Below are 22,787 nucleotides of genomic sequence, written 5' to 3'. Positions count from 1 at the left end.
TCCCTGCTTTTTTGGACACAGTGTAATTTGATTGGCTCCAAGTTCTTGAAACTAAAAAAGGCTAAAGAAATAGTTTGTCTTTTTTAAAGTATTAAATAACTTGTATTTGAAAAGCAAATCTTACTAAAAATGCTTTTAATTCTTGGAGCTTTTGATGAGGGGTGGTAGATGAACTACTGGAAGTAATAAAACACACCTGTAATCATTGTGTTACATAACATTTTCTTAAATTAACCAGTACATTCTTGATAACTACTTTGTTATTCCATGGAAAGTTTTGGTTTACTTTCTCCACCGTGGACTCTCCAGTAATGAATACATGCTCTATACATGTGACTGGAAGATGGACATGTAGAATAATAGGCATTCGCCTACACAAAAAATAGATTTGAAATGCCATTGTTAGCTTCGTAAGTTGATTATCATATATTGCATTATGCATCTTACACGTAGTCCTTTGTGACAAATTTGTTCTGATACTTTATTGCTGCTATACTGGGTTGGTAATGGCACAGCATTAATGAATCCCATAGCTTTACTAAACCAAGATAAAATACTTTTGCACATATGTTGCAACTCCAGCTGAGATTTATTTCCTCTTCTTCCTGTCTGGGAAGGTGGATGTTATAAGAGACCTAAATTTTGGATTTCATGATGGCTTACAGTGAGGTAAATTGGTGACTTATCATTTACTTTCTTTGGGTACCCTTTCCAAATCAGAGGGCAACATCTCTGCTTATGTTGTGCTGGTTGCCTATCACTCAGTCTCACTTTAGGTCAGGATCTGAATGCATGTCATCTCTGCCTTATGTCCTCAACACGTGCATCAAGTGGGGAATTTGACTCTTGCCAGAGATTTCTTTCAAAACGTCAGTCATAAAATCAGTGGAAAAAAATATGTCCATAGCAAGATATTCAATGTGGAGTAAAAGAATTAAAAACAATAAAAGGCTTCCGTGGATTTTAGCATACCTAAATACTAGCCTTTTTTCCTGAGTCTAATGCTGGCTGCACTTTATCCTTCCCAGGCGTTGTATCTTCTGCCATGCATTTTGGCCCTCAGTCAGTATCCCTCTCTCTTCTAAAACGCAGCTTTTAAGCACTTCCAAATTGTTTGTTATGTCGCATGGGAAAGCCCCAAGGTTTTTAGCTGATATCTCACTGCTTCCTGTGGGATCACGCCAGTTATCGCTTTCTACCTACATTACTCTTTTGTGGGCATTTGGGGCTGCACTTTGAAACACAGAAACGTAAATCTTGATATATAGTCTATTTTACACTGATAACTGTATTGGAAATTGTCTTATAATTTCTATAGGCCTTTTTCTACTTTGAAAAAAATTATTAAATTCTGGAAAAGTATACTTAAAGGATTATAGCCACACGGATGCTGTGGGCTGCTTTGCACATACTGTTGTCTCTGACAATTCAGACAATGCTACTTCTGTTTTTCTTATGCTCTCTCATCTGAAATGGTCATATATTCTGTTGATACTTACAGGCAGAAATATTAGCCAACTCTCTGTGAAACTTCTATGCAATTAGCCTGATTTTGGTTACATACTTTGTGAGTAAAACATACAATGTTCTTTTTCGTGGGGTGTTTATGGATATTTATATTTATGTAGGTTTGTTCTGGCTTTGCTAATTAAAGTCTGACTTTATTGGCAGCCATAATTAGAGCTCTTCAAGATCAAAAAAATGAAACATGGGCTGTCTTTTTTATAAATCTCCAGACAGTAGATTACCTAAAAGAGTGTAGCAGGATGGCCCTACCTCTGCCCTTGCTTCCAGGCATACAAAAAGGTGATCCTCAGAAAAATCAACAAAATGAATACAAAAATAAGGATTTGGGGGGTTAATTGAGAAATGGCCTTTATGAGTAAATAACAATTCAGGAGAATTAATTTAAAAAAAGTTCAGAACAGTCTTTAAATGTAAACACAACTTTAAAACTGTGGGTCTGAATTTTACAAAACATTCCACAAAACAAATTGATGTTGAGAGGAGGCATGAAAAGTCTCACAAAAATCTTGTCTTATTTTAGAGGAAACTTAATATTGTGCTGGTGGTATGCTTTGACTCCTAGCAATCAAGCAATACCGCTTCTGCTTAATTAGAGCCCTGTCTTCTCTATTAGAAAATCTCAGTGGACATCAGTCTTTGGTCATTCTGTGCTCCATAGCTTAGAAATGAGTAGAAATTCTTGAGAGGAAATCCTGTTTCTTCAGGATGCATGGAAATCTTTGTTAGGCAGTCCACATTTTTCTTTCCCATGGAGTCTCTGACTCTTCCTATTACAATTGCAATTGCTCTTGAGATTGCATTAAGCATGCTTAGACTGCCCCCAAGACACACTGAAAGGGATGTGGTTCTTCCTTCACCTCATGCATAGCTAGATTAGTCATTGAGGGAGGAAATTTAAAGAGGAATTAGTTAGCAGTTAGAATTTTTCCCTTGTTGATAGCTTGTTATGCAGTGATCCTATGCCAGGAATAGACATGTCAGTCTGGATAGTAAGATTCAGGGTCCAATGCCATGTATTGTCATAAAAGATTTCAGTAGACAGATGCTTCTGCTCCAGAAGTACGAGTGCATATGTGAAAACAATCTTTCTCTCTTCTTGTCATTATTAATAGTCAGTGTTTAATGGAAATACTGGTTCAGCCAAATTCTTTGTTAAACACAATTGTACATTAAAACCTTAAACTTTGTCAATTAAATGTAGACAGTGAAAAATATGGCCACATATGAAAAAGCCTATTTAGAGAAGTGTGCTCATACTACTAAAATAGGAGGAGGTTGGAAGAAGAATTTAATTTAATTTAATTCCAATTTAATTTTGGAATCTGTTTCCTTTGTGACTCCAGTTCCAGTTGGTACCCATGCTTCAGCCTTTCCCACATCCTAATTTTCCTTACTTCCTGTTTGTCCGTAAAGAAATTTGCTCCATGTGGCCAATACTTTTTTCTGTAGAGAGGCTACATTTTAAAAGGAATCCACATTTTTGAAAAAAAGATCTTTAGGTCTGTGAAGGCTGTTGAGCTACTTTGATTTATAGATGTTATGACATAAATCCTAAATCCCTTGCTTTCCAAGATTTCTGTGAGCAGCTAAGCTTTGGCTGCTGATGGTTCCATCCACAGGCTGAGAGATTTAGAGATGCCTGGCTGTGGCTTATATGATGGAAGGCAATTCAGCATTTATAGTTTATATTTCAAAATTTTTTAATAAAATAAAATTGTGGCCTGCTTTTTAATCTGACCATATCAGTGTTTGTCTTCCTTTCATCTATTGTCATGCCAGTGATCCTTTCAGCATAAGTAAGAGGCTTTGTGCTCAGATTGGACTGTGAGATTGCCATATTTTTGAAACGTATCAATGTGATATGCATTTGTATACCAAAAGTGGGTTTTTTTTCAGGTGCAGATGGTTATCAAGAAATCGTGGAAGAATCGTAGAATAAGTAAAATAATGAGGCAATAAGGTCAGAGGAGCAAGGAAAATAAGTCTGCTTTCCTTGTTCTGGAATTATCTGAATATTCTTGTACTCATTCTTGTGTCAAAATGCTAAAAACGATAGTGAAACATGGGCTGTCTTGAAGTACAGAGAGTGTGTATTTGACATGTATTCAGTTACCAAAAAAGCGAGAGTTGCAGTATGGCTACCAGAAGCATAATGGTTCCCTATTTAGCATCTTTATGCTTTTTGTAAAATTAGGCACTGTCATTACAATCCCATATCACCTGAGCAAGTGTAAAACACATGCATCAAGAGATGTCCTAGTGCTGTAAAAATGGCAATGAATTGAATAGCATGAAAATACTGCAGGATATTTGTGTACGTATATATCAGCCACTAGCATGCAGGCATAGACTCTTAGACAATTTAACTGACAAATTTTAAGGCTAAGATCTGGCCCTCTTGTGTTTTTTACAGTTAACTCACTGACACTGAAGTGTTTTCATTTAAACTATAGGATTGAGAGTGTGTGAAGCAGGAGGAACTGATGACTTACTAGTAAACAGCATTCGAAGTTTAAGATACTGTTTTGAAAACAGTGTTTCACTGTCTTCATGCGTTTTATTCACATTATGAAACTCACATGCTAAAAAACTGCAGCTGACAATATCATGGAATTGGAAGCAATATTCAATGTGATGGATTCATATAAAAAGGCCAGTAAATGTGAGGGAGTGATATAATGAGGGAAACAGAAGATGGATCAGAAGCTGAATTCTGAGCAGTGGTGTATTCGGAGGGGTGATGTGTCCAAGCAACGTGGGGAAAGTCTAACATGGCCTAGATGGAAGACTGAAACCTTCTAAAGGATGTCAGGGGGGTTGTGTTTTTTGGGTGGTGTTATTTTTTGCTTTTTGCAGTGTTATTGTAGAGACTAATATGAAACAATGCCTAATTGTACAAAACCTGTGAATTTTTGTTTTGTTTCTGGTAGAGTATAAGCGAAGTGACCATACAAAACACATCGCTAGCTGATAGCAATCATAATGGAAACTCTGATTATTTTTTCCTGAAATGAACATTACTGTAAATAGCTATAGAAAAGATGAGAGAATGCAAAGAGAAGCAGAATGATTTAGGATCGGAAGACTGATATAGAAAAATAGAAGAGTGAACAAGTACCTAAAGCCAGTAAAAGCATAATACTATGCTGACATGTCTGGTCAGTCACTACAGTAGCTAAAGTTAAAAAACAGGTAGATCGTATCAGTCTGTTAGCAACTTTAGTTGCATCGTAAAGAAGTAGTCTTGAAGAAGACTTATTTTCTTAAGCTGCTAGCATCTATGTCCTTGAATTCCTTTAGAAAAAGAAGAGGACTCAGAAAATACTGTCTAAAGCAGTCACCATTTGTAATTATGAGCTATTGCCTGAATCTATTAGCAATGAAGCCACCTGTTTGCCCAGGATAAATAGCTTAGAATTTCCTGCAAGGAAATTACGTGGAGCATCAATAACGAGCAATATTCCATTTTTAAGTCAATATGACTATCATTACTTGGCATATATCTTCTCTTACTGATATCATATTTGGCAGCCAGTATCTTAGAAGACTTAAAAATTGTCACTCTGTAGTTTGTTTTCATTGGTGTTAAATTAGCCTGTTCAGTAATAGCACTCATCCATTCTGTTTGTTTGGGTGGTTCCTTTGTATTTCCTGTTTCTTATTAAAAATATTATTATTGAGTTTCATTGCTAAGTGATTTGAATCACATGGTGCCTTGAAAAGAAAGCAATACGCACTGATGCTCTGATGGTTCCAGAGACCTAAGACCATCAGCATCTCTGGATGTAAACGTTGTTGCGCATGCTTTAAAAGGGTGTGGAATGAACTTCCCCTCTTCTCTCTGCTGTGCATACGCCTGGCTTCAGCACAAAGACACATAAGGAAGGGGAGGTTCCTCCAGCCCCATGCCGCCTTCTTCTCCATTCTCTGTCTCTTCCTTGTCATGTGGCAAATATAACCTGGACCTAAGGAGAAAACTCAGCTTGCAGTAGGTGCCTCCTCTTGGTTATACCCATACTCGCTTCCTGGCTTTGTGCTCCTGGCATAGAGAGTTTAATGAGAGTTCAGTTTTATGATTTCTCAGCTTGTTTTATAGTCACTGCTACCCTTGAAAACTGCTGCCTATTACTTGCTTTGTACTATTAAAGCATATATTTTTAAGAGTAGAAGCTGTAGTTTCAAGTACCTGTTCCAGCAGCTAACAGTGATATCTGGAATTAGACAATATTTCTTCATACTTAGGAATAACTTTGCTCTCTCAGCTGTTGTCATAGGGCGGCTGTTAACAAATGATGACTTTTTAATGTTGTGCTTGCTTCATTTCAGTTTCAAATAAGTAACATGTTCAGATAAATCTCTCATATCTTTCTAATTGCTGGGTAATATTTAGCTCTCATTCCCACATTTCAAAACATGTAAATTATATTTAGAGTCTTTTTCAATGTTATTTTTTTACTAAATTCTGCATGTGCTCACTATGTACGAAAAACCCTTCTACAGGGACTTGGGACATATTTGAATCAACTATTCATTTCCATAGTTCCTGGACATTTAAACAATTTTTTAAAAAATAATTATTTTATGCTTAGGATTTGAGTTGCTTAAAATTTCAGTCACTGAAAATTATGTAGCAAATTTACTTACTATATGCAAGGCAAATTTAAAATTAACCCTGGTGTTTAAAATGCAGAACTTATATTTAAATAGTTGATGTCCAGTGGTGTGATCAGGGATGCATTAGAAGTGAATGTGCAGACCTTGCAACATAATTGTTTTTTATTCAGTTATAGGTGCCCAGCGCAGGAGAAGTCCCAGTGCCCTTGCCATTGAAGTATTTGAATCACATTTGGGAAGTCATATTTTACAGGTAAAAAAATGGCTTTTCCAAGAAAAATCAAAATAAATCTAGCCAGTCGTATTTCTGCCAATAGTTTGAATATTGTTGTTATCAGCGCTTATATTAATGAGATTTTTTACAAATTTATATTTTTTTCTTTTTAGAAAGCCCATGATTGGGAGAATTTTAATGAGAGGGAGGGCAAGTATTATTTGTGCTGTAATAATTTAGATGAATCAGTCTAGTTGTATTGCACTGTGCAGTAGCTGTTTGCTCACAGAATGACTGTATGTATTTGTGTGTGTGTGTGTGCAAAAGAGTATTTTGTGTTGGTAATTTTATTTTCCCTGTGTCATGTACAGATTTAGATTTTTTCCCCTCACTTTGGTTTATGAGCACTGCTTTCCTCCCTGATAGACCAATTGTCATGATTGTATATCACAAATTTGCAACTATCTGCAGGGAGAGAAAATGAGGAGCAGCAGCATGCTTCTTAGCTCTCCTTACCTGTGCGATAACAACTAATTTGTTATTTCTTAAAGAATTTAGGCACACTGAACAAGTAGCTGTATTCCAGGAAGATTAGACTGAAAAACAGTGACCTGATGGAAACATTCTTATGCATGTTTTGTTTTGTCAGGGTTACTACAACCTTTCTTAGGTTGCAGTAATCAAACATGGAGCAGAAGCAGTTAGGAACAAAATGTGAAGTGTTTTGTCAGCAAGGCAAAAACCCAGCACTATGGAAATAAAAAACACTCTTTACATCTAGTCTTTTCGAAGTGCAGCACTGAATAACTGCTCTTATTTAGCAGCATACACAGCTTCCAAATGCAAGTATATTGCTTGGTGTATTACCTTTTGAGAGGTACAAGAGAGGTAAATTAGGATATTATCGTGAGAAATATTCCACTTAATTTGAAATGATTGAGAGGTAGCTCTCTGTATTACCTCAGCTGTGGCACTCAGAAGCACGATGGATAATGTCAGATTTTGCACATTGTTTTAAAATAACTAAGTACAGAATAGCAACAAAGATAATATTAGGAAAACATGAAATTAACCAGTAGAATGAATTTCTCTTAGAAACAAAGATCATGAATGGAGTGATTTACTTAGCTGTACCCCCTTGGCAGAGGTGTAGTTCAAGTTTTTGATTTTGTAAGTGGACGCTCGTATTATGGCTACAGTACCAAAGATATCTGCACTGATATCTACGCCACTGTGTTTTGTGTATTAGACAGAAATGCTATTATCCTGTCGCATAAATGTAGAAAAAATGAATAAATAAGCAGCATTTTTGTGATGTTTCAGTTTGTGTAATTTGTGAGCATGTTGCTTTGAATATATATAAATGTGTGTTATATATCCTAAAGGTATGTTTTTTACAATATGTATTATCGCAGATATCTACATAAAATCTCATTGAAACCGATATATATAAACTCTTTAGGTATTTTTAAGTATGACCCTATATGAATATATGATTTATTTAGCTAATATGAGGAAAAAAAATGAAGATGGCCACCTTGAAACCTGTTTGACATGAGTTTTTCACTTATTGCATGTTTAAACAATTAGTAATTTTATTGCTTATTTAAGCTAGAAGTCCCCACACGCCTCCTTTTTTTTTCCTACTGATACATGATAAATTATCGTCTTTTCCAGATATAACCTCATAGCACTAATGAAAAATCTCTACTGCATTTGTATCTGTAACTGAGGATTTTCAGTCAAAATCACCGTCAATACTGTATTGAATATCTGTTGAGGTGTGGCCTTTTCAGAGAGGGTGGTGCTTTTACCAAATTACTCCCATTAATCTTTAGCCAAATTGATAGTAGGAAGTTCTGCTGTGACATTTAAGAGAGAATAGACTGTTGATGATGGATAAAGGACACAATGAATTAATAATGGTTGCAAGTTTGTCATGTGTTAAAATCTTGTGTTATTTTAGCAGTGTAATCAACACTTGGAAGGAAAGTCTGTGTCAAGCATTCATTGCTACTTGTAACAAATCTGCAGGAACTTCAGCATACTGCCTTTTGGTATTAGAGGTAATAAATAAATAAATAAATAAAAGTCTCCAGAAGACACAATGGCTTGTAAAACAACAATTAGGCCGATTCTGCAATGGAATGCTGTTCTAACAAGTTCTGATTTAGGGTGTTACTCCTAGAAATAACTTTTAAAGCAGTATTGTGGTGGTGTTTGAAAGTGAAGTAAACAACCTTGCAAAATAGTTATACCTTGGGAATACCTATGTTTTCCAGAGTCTGCTGTCTGAGGAAATTGAATTAATAGTTAGTTAGCTTAAACCCTTTTGCTGTTAATATTTTGAAGACTGGGTTAAGTGTAAGCTCAGAAATTAACGAGGCTCTCTAATCTTCCTAATATTTTGATACTTCAAAAGTTATTGATAGACACACAAGAATATAATATGGTATGTTTCAAAAGCAAACACAGTTTATTTATACTGAAGTAAATATAGAAATGGAAGAGCACCTTGTGATACTTTACATCCTGATTCTACAAGCAAGTAGTCTCAGTCAATCATCTCAAAAAATTCCAAGCCACAGCCAATTGCTGTACATCATACTGAAGAGACAACTCCCACAGTAGGTTTGCAGCCAAAGAAACTATCCACTGAGTGCTCTTAAAAAAAAGAAACACCAAAACAGAAATGCCCAAATGCTGTTGTATCAGTTATCAGTATCTCCACAATCAGGGCAAAAAAACCCTTTAAATGTCCAATTAAAAATGCCTGAATGATGAACAGTAGGAACGCTAGCAAAAGAGGGAAAAAAACAGATAACAATAATATATCCTTTAATTTTTGACAAGTTTTTTGATTTGCCAAATGCTGCTTTGTTATAGTCTACACTCATCTTATTTTGAAAAGTGGTATTATAATGAGAGTAGGCTTCAGTAAAGATATCTTCAGTTTTACATGTCTGTGTATATATTTTAGATTTATTTATAAATACAGTGAAAAATTACTTCTGTTACCTGTTATTGAAAAATTTGGCTCAAAGTGGTTGTAAATGTTAGCAAGAGGATGATCCGTTTATACTAGGTCCCTGGATGTTTCCTGTAACTTTCTCACTATTGAGGAGGTATGGAAAAGGGTCAGTAACCCCATATTCTTCATATAATCAGGAATGATCAGGAAATGTAGAACTAAATATAGAGAAAAGGGAAAGTTAGCGAATATATTTGCATATGCAAATTAGCTTAATTGATACTGCTTGCCTCTACAGGGATTTTTCATTACAAACTGGAGTGCTACATTGTTCAGCTCATATTGAGTAATTTAGTAACTAATGAGACCAGTTTGCACTAATTTGCATATGATAAATGAGCTTAATTGCAGTAAATAACTTGGAGGCATAATTACTTAATTTTCCTGTGTTGCATGGCTTTTAAGTTCACGTATGAACAACTCGAGATAATTTTGCATATTTAAATCAGTTGCTTTTAAAATTCTTGAACAAAAAAGAACACACCTTACAATTTGAACTGTAAAACAATTAAAAGTAAAATGTACAGTATTTTCAAATAAAATTTAATATTAAAAACAATTTTTTTCCTTAAAAAATACCAAGGCCTCTTAAAGAATAAATATTTGGAGTTAAAGCAATCGGATAGCTTTAAAGTCAAATTAGGATTGAAAGATGGTATCCATAATAATAATAGAACTGTGCATCTGAACTGTAGTGAACGGTACACATTTTGGATTCCCTCATACAAGAGTGATAACTTTCATCATTGCATTCTTTGCTTCAGCCCTGCCTATTCAACTGTTAAGAAACTGTAATGCTTTCCTATAGCATTATATTACCATACATAATAATTTAGACACTAGTTGTCTTAAATTGTATATACTGCCCTGCCTCTGGCTAGTTTGATGTGACAGAAACCCTTACATAAGAGAGATACTGAAGTCTCTGGGTCAAACAAAGATGTAATTTTTCATTTTTTATTTGGTAGACTTAGTGCTGATCATTGTGCTGAATGACTGCTATGATGGAGGTTTCTATTAAGATTTTCACCAAAAAAAAAAAAATCAAAACGATGAAAAAACCCCAGAGCAAATGTTCCATCTGCTCTCTGCTAGGCCTCTTAAATTATTGGTCAGCTATTGGCCCATTATGTACTTTTGATAGAATTGAACTAGTGAACTAGACAGGAAAAAACAAGTCAAAAGCCCAACCAGCAATTCCATGAATTGGTCACATAGTGAGATCCGTTGTGCACAAGTGGTTGCAAGTGGATGACAGTCACTGAATTCTCCGTCTATGCCATAAATTGTCCCATCTACCTTCCTAGAAGCTTTCCCCAAGCCTTGTTGAAAGTTATCTGGGGAATTCTGAGAGACACATTCCCTTTTGTTTTAGGTTGTACCCTTTCCTGCCATTAAGAAAGCATTTTGTGATGAAGGAAGGTCTTAGCAATTACAGTGTCACGTTCAAAGAGCAAAACATCAGGTTCCTATCAAGTTGAAAGGAAAGAGAGCCTCAGTGCAAACCGTATAAGCCGTACTCTGCATCATCATAGAGCCAAGAGCCACAAGATACAAAACACAGACCTTGGATAGCTGGAAGTGGAGCTCTTGGAGCGGCTCCCAATGCAGAGAGGATAGGCTGTAGTTGTTGTGCAGCTGTGTCCAAGATGACCCAGCAAAGTCATCTGTAGTAGTTACAAGGGCTGTAAGCCCCTGCTTACTTGCCAGCAGCCTCTGTACCAGTAGGGACTTCATCACATTATGTAGTCCTAGAAGCTTCTAAACTGCTTGGAAGCCACCTATGGCTCAAATGCAACATTTTGGCTTTACTCCATGCAGTGGTCTCTGGCTTTCCATGAATGATAGCAAGCCAGTATTTTACACACACATTTCAAGTCCTTTTCACTGCCATTGGAAACCTCAACCTCTGAATGGAACTTAATGGAGTTTTAATTGTCTTTACCTGCAATTCCTGGAGACACCACAAGTTATTAGACCCATTGATGTTATTTCAGCTTTTCCTTATTTAAAGTCAGCAAACAAAACACACACAATCCATGTATGTAAGAAGCCTGACATATTGCTAACATTTCAAACAATTTAATATAGGAATTACATGTTTTCAAAGGGAGTTTAAGAACAACCTGTTGTTACTTCTTGATTCACAAGCATAAATGCACAGATAATCCATTTCTTAGCTAGCACGTGAAAATACTATGCAGGTAAAACTGTCTGGATCCAATAAAAAGTATACATATTTTTATTTTAAATTTATTTTCTATTTCATTATATTTAATTATTTGTATTTAATTATTTGTCCCCAAGCATAGAAGTAAAGATTTCATCATATTCTTTTATAATTTTTAAAATAATTTTATCCTGATTTGTAGAGAAACTTTTTCAGTTTCGATAAATTCTAACTGTTTTATTTTCATGAAAGAAAAATAACTATTCCTTTTTTTATTAATGGATCCAGCACTGTAATAATGAGTAATATGCAACTGTATGAACATGCCCTATATGTCAACATAGGATACCACTATCCTTTGGAGTGGGTCCATTATTAATTGTGAGAAATGTCCAGTATGAATGCAACATTTCTTTTTCCTAGTGAATCATTTCAGGTGATGCCATAACCATATAGAATGACTTAGACTATATCCTGGTGACCAGGTTATCTTCTGACTCAAATAAGATAAGTGTCCTTGGGGAAAAGAGGAGAATGAATAAGGCTTTCCCTCTCCGAGTGAGCACTCTAACAGCTAATCTTCTATTTGCAGGTGGGCACTACCCCATCCACCTGTTCTAAACTAGAAGAAAGATATGTTTATGCTTGTGTTGTAGATGCTGATCCCATCACGCTGCCTTAAGTGTGTAATAGCTGCATATAATAGATTGAATCAGATACATGATACCCTTGGAGGAAATACTGATAACACTTCAATAGTTACAAAACAAAAGAAAAGGCTTTTTCCCATAGGTAATCAGTTCTGGAAAAATTGAAAATTGTTATTGTGAAAACATTTCCACTTTCTCCTCAATTAATGCAATTTTCTCATCTGTGTTGTAAATGGGTGCTATCAAATAAAAAAGTTATAGAAACAAGTATACAAATCCAAGGAAAGTCCCATATCAGAGTTTTTTCCTCTGTCATCTGAATGGGTTATGTTCTTCCATTTTACTTACTATTTTTTGCAGCATTGTTACATCCTTTTGAAAGGATAATGGTATTCCATCAAGCTTGACTTAGACAAAAAGTGGAAAGAATTCACCTTATGCTTTCATGATAATATTTATTCATGTTTGGAAGATGTTGCTGTTTACCTATAGCTACCTAGAATATAGCAAGACAGTGAGACTAACTCCTTTATTCTAAAGCCTTAAGAGTCTTGCTGGAGAGCATGCAGGTAAAATTTTCCATGTGTTGTAAATATGCTTGATAAGCGTGCAAGCAGTTTAGTTTGTCCAATACCTGTGAAGCTTTTTTGTTAAGGCAAACGAAAGATTGGTGAAGAGAGCAAGTTATTTACATTTTACAGTAATGAAAGTTGATGCAGGGTGCAAGAGTTGCACACAGTTCACAATGTGATGGAGAAACAGAAGAATGTTTTCCTGTAGTGAAAACAAGTTCTAATACTTAGACCGTCAGCATGCTCTTAGGAATTAAAGTTGGCCAGACAGTTTGGGTAATCATTATTGAACAAGAAAATACATGGTTTTAAAATTTCTCTTCCTCTGCAAATGTTTGAGCATTGTAAAACTTCAGAGCATTTTAATTAGATATAACCAGCAGAGAAACAAGTACAAGTTGACATTAAGTTTAAAGGTAGTTCTGTAGCTGGGTGGGCTATGGCTGAGTAGAAATCCAGTTTTCTCCAATGTTTGAATTATTACAGGGAGCTCCATCTGACAAGAGAGTGAAAAAAATGGGAAAACAGACAGAAAAATGTCGGAGTGCTATAAAATATTAGAGAGAAGATTTATCTTCTTATTTGCTATTTTCAGTCACTTTGAGTATTACATAATGAGGTTATTTCTCCGTAACACTGGTCAGTATGGAAATAGCGACACAAGACTAAAGGTGAGGAAGCAGCAGATGGTAGTTCTGATGAATATATAGAGGATTTTTCCAAGCTAAAAAAGGGTGTTAGCAGAAAACACTGCTGCTGGCTTGGAGATTTGTGGAGAAGGGCAGTTGCTAATGATGATGTCAGTGATGGACTTTATGAGGATGAAGGAGACTGTTCAGTTTCTTACACTCTGTATTGGGTTATGGGGACAGACTATGAACTGACCTGTGTTAGCATTTGCCAAAAGAAGGCAAAACCAGGAAAATATGAGAAAGCATATAAAACTTAGGATGTGTTTGAGAGCAGAGGTCTGTGCTGGCTGAAGAGATAGGGTATTGAGAAGAAGTAGAGGTGAAGTTATGCAGCACTAGGCAAAATAAAGTGGAAGAGATGAATTAGGAGGAAATAGTTGTTGCAGATCAAACCAGTCAGCAAGGTGATCCTGAACTTTCTCTTGGCAGGGAAGAGCTGCGTGTGATGCAGCAAGATAGAATGGGTGCGTAAGAAGTGAGAATCCAATTTGGAGGTAATATAGACCTCCATGAGGGACTGATTTCTATAAGACATGCATGTAGTCATCTTTGCATATTTAAATTCTGAATGTGAACCTAATCTCTGTCACATAAAGCCTGTCATTATCAGGCATTTTCCTGAGGCTGACATTCAGAGCTACTAGGTAAAAAAAAAACAGTCGCACCCCCACAAAGTACAGTCCAGAAATTCACACACAAAAGGAGAAAAGTAGGCACTTAATCTACGTCTCTATCCAAAATCAGAAGCATTCAGTATGCAATAGTGTTTTATCCAGAAAAGCTGGCATTTGTATAAAGTTCAAATTAGTCATTCAGAAGCATAGGGAGATAACAGTAATAAATTGGATGCTGTAATGTCTTACGGTAAACTAAGGTAAAATGATGGATTTATGATATAAGAGAAGGTAGTATTATGTATACACAGAGCGGCGTATAACATTCTAAGAAAATAGAATTTCTAACTGGGCAGGACCAAAGAAAAGAAAATAATCTGGATTATAATTAAGAACAAAACCTTAACAAAAACTGAACAGGGCAGGACATTGTCAGGGTATTGACAGTTTTATGTTGAGAAAAAGACAGAAAGACATATCTACTGGGAAACAGTAATGAACTGTCCAGTTACTAACTGCTCAAACACCACGCCAGGACACAGTATAAAGGCAGAAAAATAGTGTAAATGCTTATATATTGTGAAAAGAACCATCAGACTCTAGTAAGTAGAAAAGGTTAGTATCTCAGCTTTGCCGTATGGCTTTCCAGGGAAGAGGCACCTCCAGTAACAGTTTTCTGCTTCAGATTTAAGGTACATAATTTTTTCATCTTTCTGCAGCTAAATATATAATCTACCTAGGAATCTGTTCAGGTTTGATCGCCAGTCTTTCCTCCAAGTACTTTATAAACTGATAATCTGTTCTTCTCAGGAGATCATCCTCTTGTAATAAGATGTTCAACTCTTATACCTGATATTCATTTATTTAGATCTTTAGTAATATAATTGTGCATTTTGTTATGGTGTAAGTGATCAAGAGTAGTGATAGCAATTTGAAACTGAAAGGAGGCAAAAAAAAATGTCTCTAATAGAAATTTTAATGTTTTGGGCCTCTGTTCACTGTTGGACACTACTTTTGCATTTTAAACATGTAAATGCCACTGAATGCTATGATATGGCCCTGGTTTTACACTGGTGTAAATTATAAAAGAGATTAGCCTGAAATGTTGCATGTTTCTAAAAAGAACTAGGAACAAAAGGCTAGGTCTGAATCTGAAAAGGTTAAAGGAATTGCACAGACAGCACTGTTAAAAGGGACATCTCAGGTCCATTAGCTGGAACACATGGCAAGAGGATTTCCTGGGTTCAGGAGACTTGAAAGGTGCTAATTTACATACTCCAATCTGTCCCAGTCACAGTAAGTGCCCCAGATTGGATCTGTGAGGGCTGTGCTTTCAATTTGGAGTTATGTCAAAGGTACAGCATCCTAGCACTTGCTGCCCAAGGGGTTATATGTTAAAAGGAGACTGGAGGAGGCGTGGGAAATAACAAATTGTTTTGCAACTGAAGCTTGAAGCAGCACACTTAAGTCTGCATTTACTATGGCAAATACATATAAATGCATGCAGCTTTGTTTAATAAACAAATATCTGATCCGAGTAGAATATAGCATGCCATAGTGTGTTATTTAATTCCTGAGAAAGTATTTGAAGAAAATGACATATCTCAGCACTGTTTGTTGACCGTTTTGTTGTCACCTGCTGAGTGTTGTGATTTCCGTAGCCAGTGGGCTGTATTGAATCAGTCAGAGGGAAGAGGTCATTAACAGAAATGGAGGACTTTCTGCAGCCTGTAGATGCTGAAGGAGGAATTTTTCTTCAGATACAGCAATAAAACTGTAGCTAATGGAAACTACATTCAGCTATGATTTGGGGTTTAGCCCTATTTTCTGCTGAAGGAAGGTGGCTTCAGAATATAGACAGCATAAACTAATGTGTGGGTTCACCAAAAAGAATCGTCTTGTATGCTGATTGAAAAGATACGGGTGAGGAGAGTAAGTGTCTTGGTTTCAGAATACCTGATTTCTTTATTTCAGTCATAATATTCGCCAAGAAAGGAAAAGAAGGCTGTTGATTTTATATAAATAAATAATATTGTGGAAAAGTATTTTTTCGTGGGAAGGCTGTGCAAGTACACGGTGATACTTGTTTCCGCTTTCATTGATGACAGTTTCAAAAATAACTGTATTCCTCATTTCAGACCTAGTGGAAACAAAAAGCACTAGAAATAGTCTTTAAAAATCCTTTAATGCATCTGGAACATTTCTCCTTAAAGGCATGATATTTAGTGTCAGTAAACGGTCAGTTAAACTTGTGCAAGTTTTCATTCATTTCCTTTTTTAGTAGTTTTAAGATCATACTTGCATGCATATGAATGTGGAAAACGGCTGAATTAAATAGTTTTCAACTTCAGTAGCTCAGCATCTCCTTTTCTGTCCCACCTTTGTCCACCTCTGCAATGGAAGTGAACAGCAGTACTGTGCCCTCTTTCTCCACAGGAGTTGGCAACAGGTAATGTTGCAGTCTGCATAAAAAGAGCCCTTTATTGGAGCACAGACAGCTGAGATTCATATAAATGCTGTTTTTTCCGGCTGCTTTTAACTGACTGACTACATTGTATCAGTTACCTGCTGGCCACATTTCCGTGTTTGTCTTTGCAACCGAGGTCTAAATAAGTATAAAAATTAAATATTGAAATGGAAGCTGGAGGCTAAACCTTCCGCATTACTACAGAAGCTGGAGCCCCAGAGAGAATTCTCTCTTGCCTGGATTTTACTTGGAAGTGTGAATACCTTTACACAGACTTTAAAACACATAACATTTAAGTTAGTACAAATACTGGTGAAATAAATGAGCCAGTCTTGTAGGCATACTTGGTCTTCTGAAGAATATTATTTCAAAAGTTGATTAAAAGTGGTTGTTTCCATTAGTTGCTGCTAAAATGTCAGTGTATTAGAATTTCTACCTGTACAGAAAATATAAAGGCGAGCATGGACACAGATGACAAAATTTCCAGAAGTATGAAAACTGTATACAATTATATTGTATCACATTTTCTCTGGGGAAAATTTAATAAGGTTGCATAAGATGCAAATCAATACTGATTTCTGTTCATTAATTATGCACAGCACTTGGCCAATGAATTGTTTCCTTCATTCACATTTTCTCCATTTTAAGGAGAATACAATTTATATGTATCCCTTTAGGTTAATGTAAGACTCTTAGTGGCTGACTGAATTCAGGTTTATTCTATGAGTTGTAAGTACTTTCTTATATAGTTTAGATAGTGATTTAAAGTGCATATCATTGTCTTGCTTTGTGCTTAGTATTTGTTCTCTGTTCTTCCCTTTAATTATGTCTTCTACTCAACTAAAATCTATGACTTCATTAATCTTTTTTCTAGTGCAGAGGTGGTGTATTATTTGTCTTTAATGCACACTTTAGGCAAAAAGTGAACACACTAGCAGAAAAAATGCTGGGATGGGTGTGTGTCTGTGTCTAGAGTTCTAGAGTTCGGAAGTCCTCCTCACCTTTCAAGCATGGCCTACAGCAGAGAACAGCAGTTGCTTTTCCCAGTCGCCATTTTGGAGGCCACCTTCTTTGTCGTAGCAGCTGGCGCATAGTACATTATTGTTTACACTCAAAAAAATAATGTTAGCTGAAGTACTAACTGGTCAGCTTTCTTCAGGCTATCAGCAAATGTTTCATAGGCCACATGTTAGCTTGGAAAATGAATGAAACAAAGCAAACGTTGTGGGTAGAGGCCTAATATGCGACAGACCTGTAAAGACTCATAGATTTCATCTAGATAGTCTCAAAGCAGATCACTTAAGTGAGATTTAAACTCAAAGACTGTACACGGGGCTTCAATATTTAAAGCAACCAAGATTTTATGCACAAATGTATTTCTATTGTAGTTTGGGATTTACTGGTTTAGTATATAAAGTATACTGTCAGCAGACAATCCCAGAAGTAAAAAGCAAGCCATTTGTTAACTCTAAGAACAAAAATTGGGGACCTTAAATAATCTCATTGAAAGAATGTGCTGCTGAGCTTGGCTTCTTTCTTTTTGTTCTTCTATTTTTTAACTATTACCTTTAAACATCTGAAACAGTAATGATAAGCACAGGGTTTTTCATCCTTTACAAGTTATGTAGTCAAGAAGTCAAAGATGGACTATGATAATCCCTTTGATGAAAAAGGGATAGATATTATCTTAAACATAAATAATAGTTATCAAAATGTATGTTTGGAGGTAGGAATCAGTTCAAATTATTAAGTACACAATGTTGGATTAGTCTATGGGAAAAAATAGAACAAATACTTTGGGTTTTTTATTATAAACCTATAGTTAATTGGCCTGAAAATGAAAGTCATGTTTCCATGTTTTTCTGTGTCCCATTTCTTGCAAGTTGCCAGTTTTGTGTGTTGCAGTTGGCACACAAGAAATATGATGTTTTTAATTGACCATGCAGTTGTAGACTTGTAAAGCAATGTCCAGATCAAACCTGTGGGTGGGTTCAGCAGGACTGCAGAAGGTACTCCACCTCCTTGCCTACTCTTGTTACTGGTGTTGGCATTGAAGGCACTGTAGGGATTCTTATTTGCATCTCCTTGGGCACCTGCGAATGTCGGCATTTTAGGATGCAGTAGTGCACAGAATACGTTAGGTACATACGATGGGAGGGCAATGGGGTTGCAGCATGACTGGTCCTTGCACCTTTAGGTTATTGGCTTTGTACTGCCCCCACATAGACTTGCCAAGGGCTAATTACCACCATTTGGCATTCATTCTACAAAAGTTTCCCCAATTCCCAGATTATTCCTGACCAGGGTGTGGATTATTGACATGTAGGAGGCTTGGCAGAAAGTACCTATAGCTGCTATTGCTGAACCCAGGAGCTTGCACACCCCTAAGCCTTGTTCTAGAATGGCTTTTTGTGACCTCCTCATGGAGAGCCTGTGATTTTGGGAGAGTAAAAATGAAAATGGAAAGTGGCCTTTCCCGTTTCTTACCTGAGGAAACAGTTAACATTTCTTGATTTATGGGTCTTACCAGGCTTTGTTTTATTCCCAAGTATGCAGGTATTGTTACATTCACAAGTCAAAGAAAAATTCCTGCTTGTAGTTTTTCAAAGCAGCTAAGGAAGAACAGTCACAACAGCAGAGCACAGCATTTCAATTAAAGAGCATTTTATTTTCTTTAGTCTCAAGAATGTGCCTGCCAAGGGTAACACATGCAAATTTCTAAATAGGTGTCAATTATATATTGGCAAATTTTTACATAGAATTCTTTATCATATAGAACATTTTAACGTTGTGTGTTTTCCTCTTTGTAGAAATGTCTTCATGGTGTCGTCCAAATCTTTCATTTGCAATTTGTGGCAGTATATCGAGCAGTAAAAAATTGTTTAAGATTAAAAAGTAATGGATGGTATCAGCAAAGCTCCCCAGCCACTGAACAGGGAGTGCACATTTATACATTAAACAGATTCTCTGCACCTACAAGATTTCATCATCTGTGCCTAAATCACCAGGAACAGTAGATACATTGGAATTAGATGTGTCATGGCATATGAAAGCTTTAAGGGACGCATACTATGCTGATATAGTACTCCTTGATACACAGGCACTGCTCACTATCCAAGAAGCATGACTACAGGGCAGCAGCCTGACCCACAGCAGACAGACAATTGGGTTTATCAGCAAAGCCAGCAGTAGAGCCAGGAGAGGAAAGCTGACATCCAGATGCAAGCAATACAGGAATCCTATCCAGACTTGGGCATATGGGTCCTGCATCTGTCAGTGTTACACCGGCAGTTGGCTTCCAAACTTGAGCAGCTTCTGTATTCCCAGTGAGTTGGAGATCCCAGCCAGCAGTCACTGGATGGATAAGCCAAGTCTTCTGATGCAGTGATGTTATATTTGTAAGGCCAATTTAGGTCGGAAGATGTCCTGTGAGATTGTATGGGGGCTCTTCCCATTCATGGCAGGATTGTGATGCATAAGGTTATTTTCTGCTTATGCAGGCATATAAAAAGAAGCCACACAGTGAGGAAATGATAGCATTTTTTTTTAAGTGCCAAAAGAAAAAGAATCTAGCTGAAAAGACTGCAAATTACATGCATTTTTTCTTGTGTGGAAGAGAAACATAGTTAATGTTTACTTATTCATTCCCCTGGGAGAATCAGTATAGGTTCTTAAATAAGCCTACATTTCCAGAAACCCTGAAATAACTTCTCTTTAATAAAGACGTTGTCTGACTCTACTGTCCCAGTTTCAAAACCCTGTGAAGGCCAACTACATTTGTGCCATGCAGAGCAATCTTAGCGAATGAGAAAATCCTGTGACAGAGACGAGGGCTTCTGCCTCCCTCCCCCCACCCCCGCATTTTCTCCTCCATCAATGTTCTTTATCCAGTACTGCTTTACACTTGCATAAGCTGTCCTTCAAAGAGTTTGAAATGGAAATATTCATTCAAGAATGAATGCTTGATGCCAACATGTCCCAGGACTGAGAAATTCAGCACATAGGCCTCCTTTGCGGGATGAAGGTGTAAAAGACAAGAAGTTGGAAAGGAAGATTAAACCATCTTCTTTAATTGCCAGTAATGTCTTTCAGTGGTAGCTGTATTCATCAGTGGAAAATTTACTTCCTGCCTGTCTTAGAGCCTTGGGCTGAGTTCAGTGTTAGCATTAAGTGGTCAAAATGCCAAGGGTGAATTTAGTCTTGAGTACAGATGGATATTTCTTCAAAGAGTGCACGTGAGGGAACAGTGGAATATAAAGGAAACTGTGAACATGAGCACTGAATACATGCTAGTTTTATCAGCCTTCCTCCAAAGCTTTGATAGTATTTTTTAATTCTGAGAAGTCTTGGTCAACAATTTCAAATATAAAATGTGTATGGCATATAGGGATTACTGGGAGCTGATCTTGTAAGTCTGGAGGGCTGTAGAAGCCTCCTACGTATTTACATATGATGTTTAGCAAAACACTGATGCTTTTTGTTTTAAATATGAATGATAGTGAAAGGATTACTGACAGTACAGCATGTACTTCATAGCTCTTGAAATAAAAAATGGCAATCCTTTAAAATAAGTAGCCAATAATTACTAATTCATTTAGCTAGTACTATAAAAATGTTAGTCATTTGGAACTAATGTGGCTTAACATGCTTCTACCTTGGGGATTTCAATGTAGTTTAGCAATTATGTACTTTTATTTTAAAGTGTTGTTAATAACAACAACAACAACAATACTTCTCTTAAAGGTGTGATTTTATCAAGTGTGTTTATCATTTTTAACCAGTGCTCATAGTGAGTGGGCAAAGAGACTTTTTGGTTTTGTTTTAAAAGGGAAATATTTCAACCTAAATGCACATCTTTTACCACTTTAGCCTACTAAGACACAGGTAAGTTGTGTCTTTATAAACTTCTCTTGAGCTGAGATAACATTGGACATAAAATTAAAACTAATTTGTCTAATTGTCAACTAAAAATGTCATGTGAAGAGCAGATAAGGCTTTATTGCTGTTTGTCTTTCCTACACAATAGTAGAGTTCCACTGTATTTCATTTATTCTATGGCACTAATATGTGTGCTACTTTGAATATTGATTATTTGATTGTCCTAACGTGATTTTGTGACAAACAATTTTAGACATGTTGCAGAGTAGTCTGTCATCGTAATCATATTTCTAATAAAGTATTTTATTACATATAAGTAAAGATAAAATAAAAACTTTTGAGGGAATTCCCTTAGAATTCTCTTGTTGGAAAGTATTAAAACCTTTAAAAATGTTCTTTGTTATTGTTTTGCTGCTTGTGCTGCTTAAACAAACTGTATTCAATCCAGATTTTTCTTACTACAGACGAATTGTATCTTTTCTGGCAGAAGCACTCCATTTAAACAAAGCCAGTTATGTGATGTTTGGGGTGTGCAGAAGGCTAACTTTGAGATAGGCTCTCTAGAAGGCATTTCACAGCTATGAAATAAAGCTTTTGGTCTGAATTAGCCATTAGAGTAAGCTTTCTCTCTTCATTGACTATAGCAGGAGCATTAACTGCAGTCATCTAGAACTGGATTTTATGAATGTCCCCCACACATTGCAGATCAAAAGGACTCAGATTAACATGAATTTTGTGAGAATAATTTCAGGGAAGGTGGGTGAGGACTTTTCCTAAATAATGTAATAGCCAATATTTTGGTGTTGCATTAAAATTTGAAGTGATGTTATTTAATGATTATTCAAGTATGCCATGTTTTATTCATTTGAACTGATGCATTCTACAGACACCCATTTTACAGGCCTAAATGCCTGTGTACTTTACTCTGTCATGTCACGTGAAATGTTCAGATGTGAATCTTCTTGTTTGACACTGTTCAAAATAAAAATATTAATAGAGAACTAGTAGTGCATAACATTTCAGGTTGTAGTAATGGTGAGTTTAAAGGACTGGCAGGAATATAGACATTTCTGTTTGGCCATCCTGTCCACACAAGAAAGGATACAGCTGTGCTGTGCTTACTCAGCAAGCACTGAAGATGATTACATATAGATACAAGCATTCTTTTATGACCAGAATTGTACAGTTGTGATCCATTCATGTGACCTCCCCAGCACCATCCATACTGAAAAAGATCCTTAAGAGGAATAATAAAAAGTAAGTGATGTGACAGTGTTTCCGTTTCGTGTTCCTCTTTCCTAAATGCTGTATTTTGAAATATTGCTACAGTAGCTAAACCTTAAGGTCGCATCTGATAA

General features: G+C 36.2%; 1 protein-coding gene across 4 annotated transcripts in view; it reads left to right on the top strand.

Moving 5' to 3' along the window:
• The window catches only part of NPAS3 (neuronal PAS domain protein 3), a 631,291-nt gene that overhangs the window by 306,805 nt on the left and 301,699 nt on the right, over positions 1 to 22,787 (top strand). For all 4 annotated transcript variants that reach the window (XM_064512370.1, XM_064512369.1, XM_064512372.1 and 1 more), the window contains one exon: positions 6,312 to 6,394. In XM_064512370.1, coding sequence (XP_064368440.1) covers positions 6,312 to 6,394 — 83 coding nt within the window. The remainder of the gene's footprint in view (positions 1 to 6,311; positions 6,395 to 22,787) is intronic.

Source organism: Dromaius novaehollandiae, chromosome 5, assembly GCF_036370855.1.
Source record: "Dromaius novaehollandiae isolate bDroNov1 chromosome 5, bDroNov1.hap1, whole genome shotgun sequence".
NCBI lineage: Eukaryota > Metazoa > Chordata > Aves > Casuariiformes > Dromaiidae > Dromaius > Dromaius novaehollandiae.
This window is presented reverse-complemented; position numbering and strand designations above follow the sequence as displayed.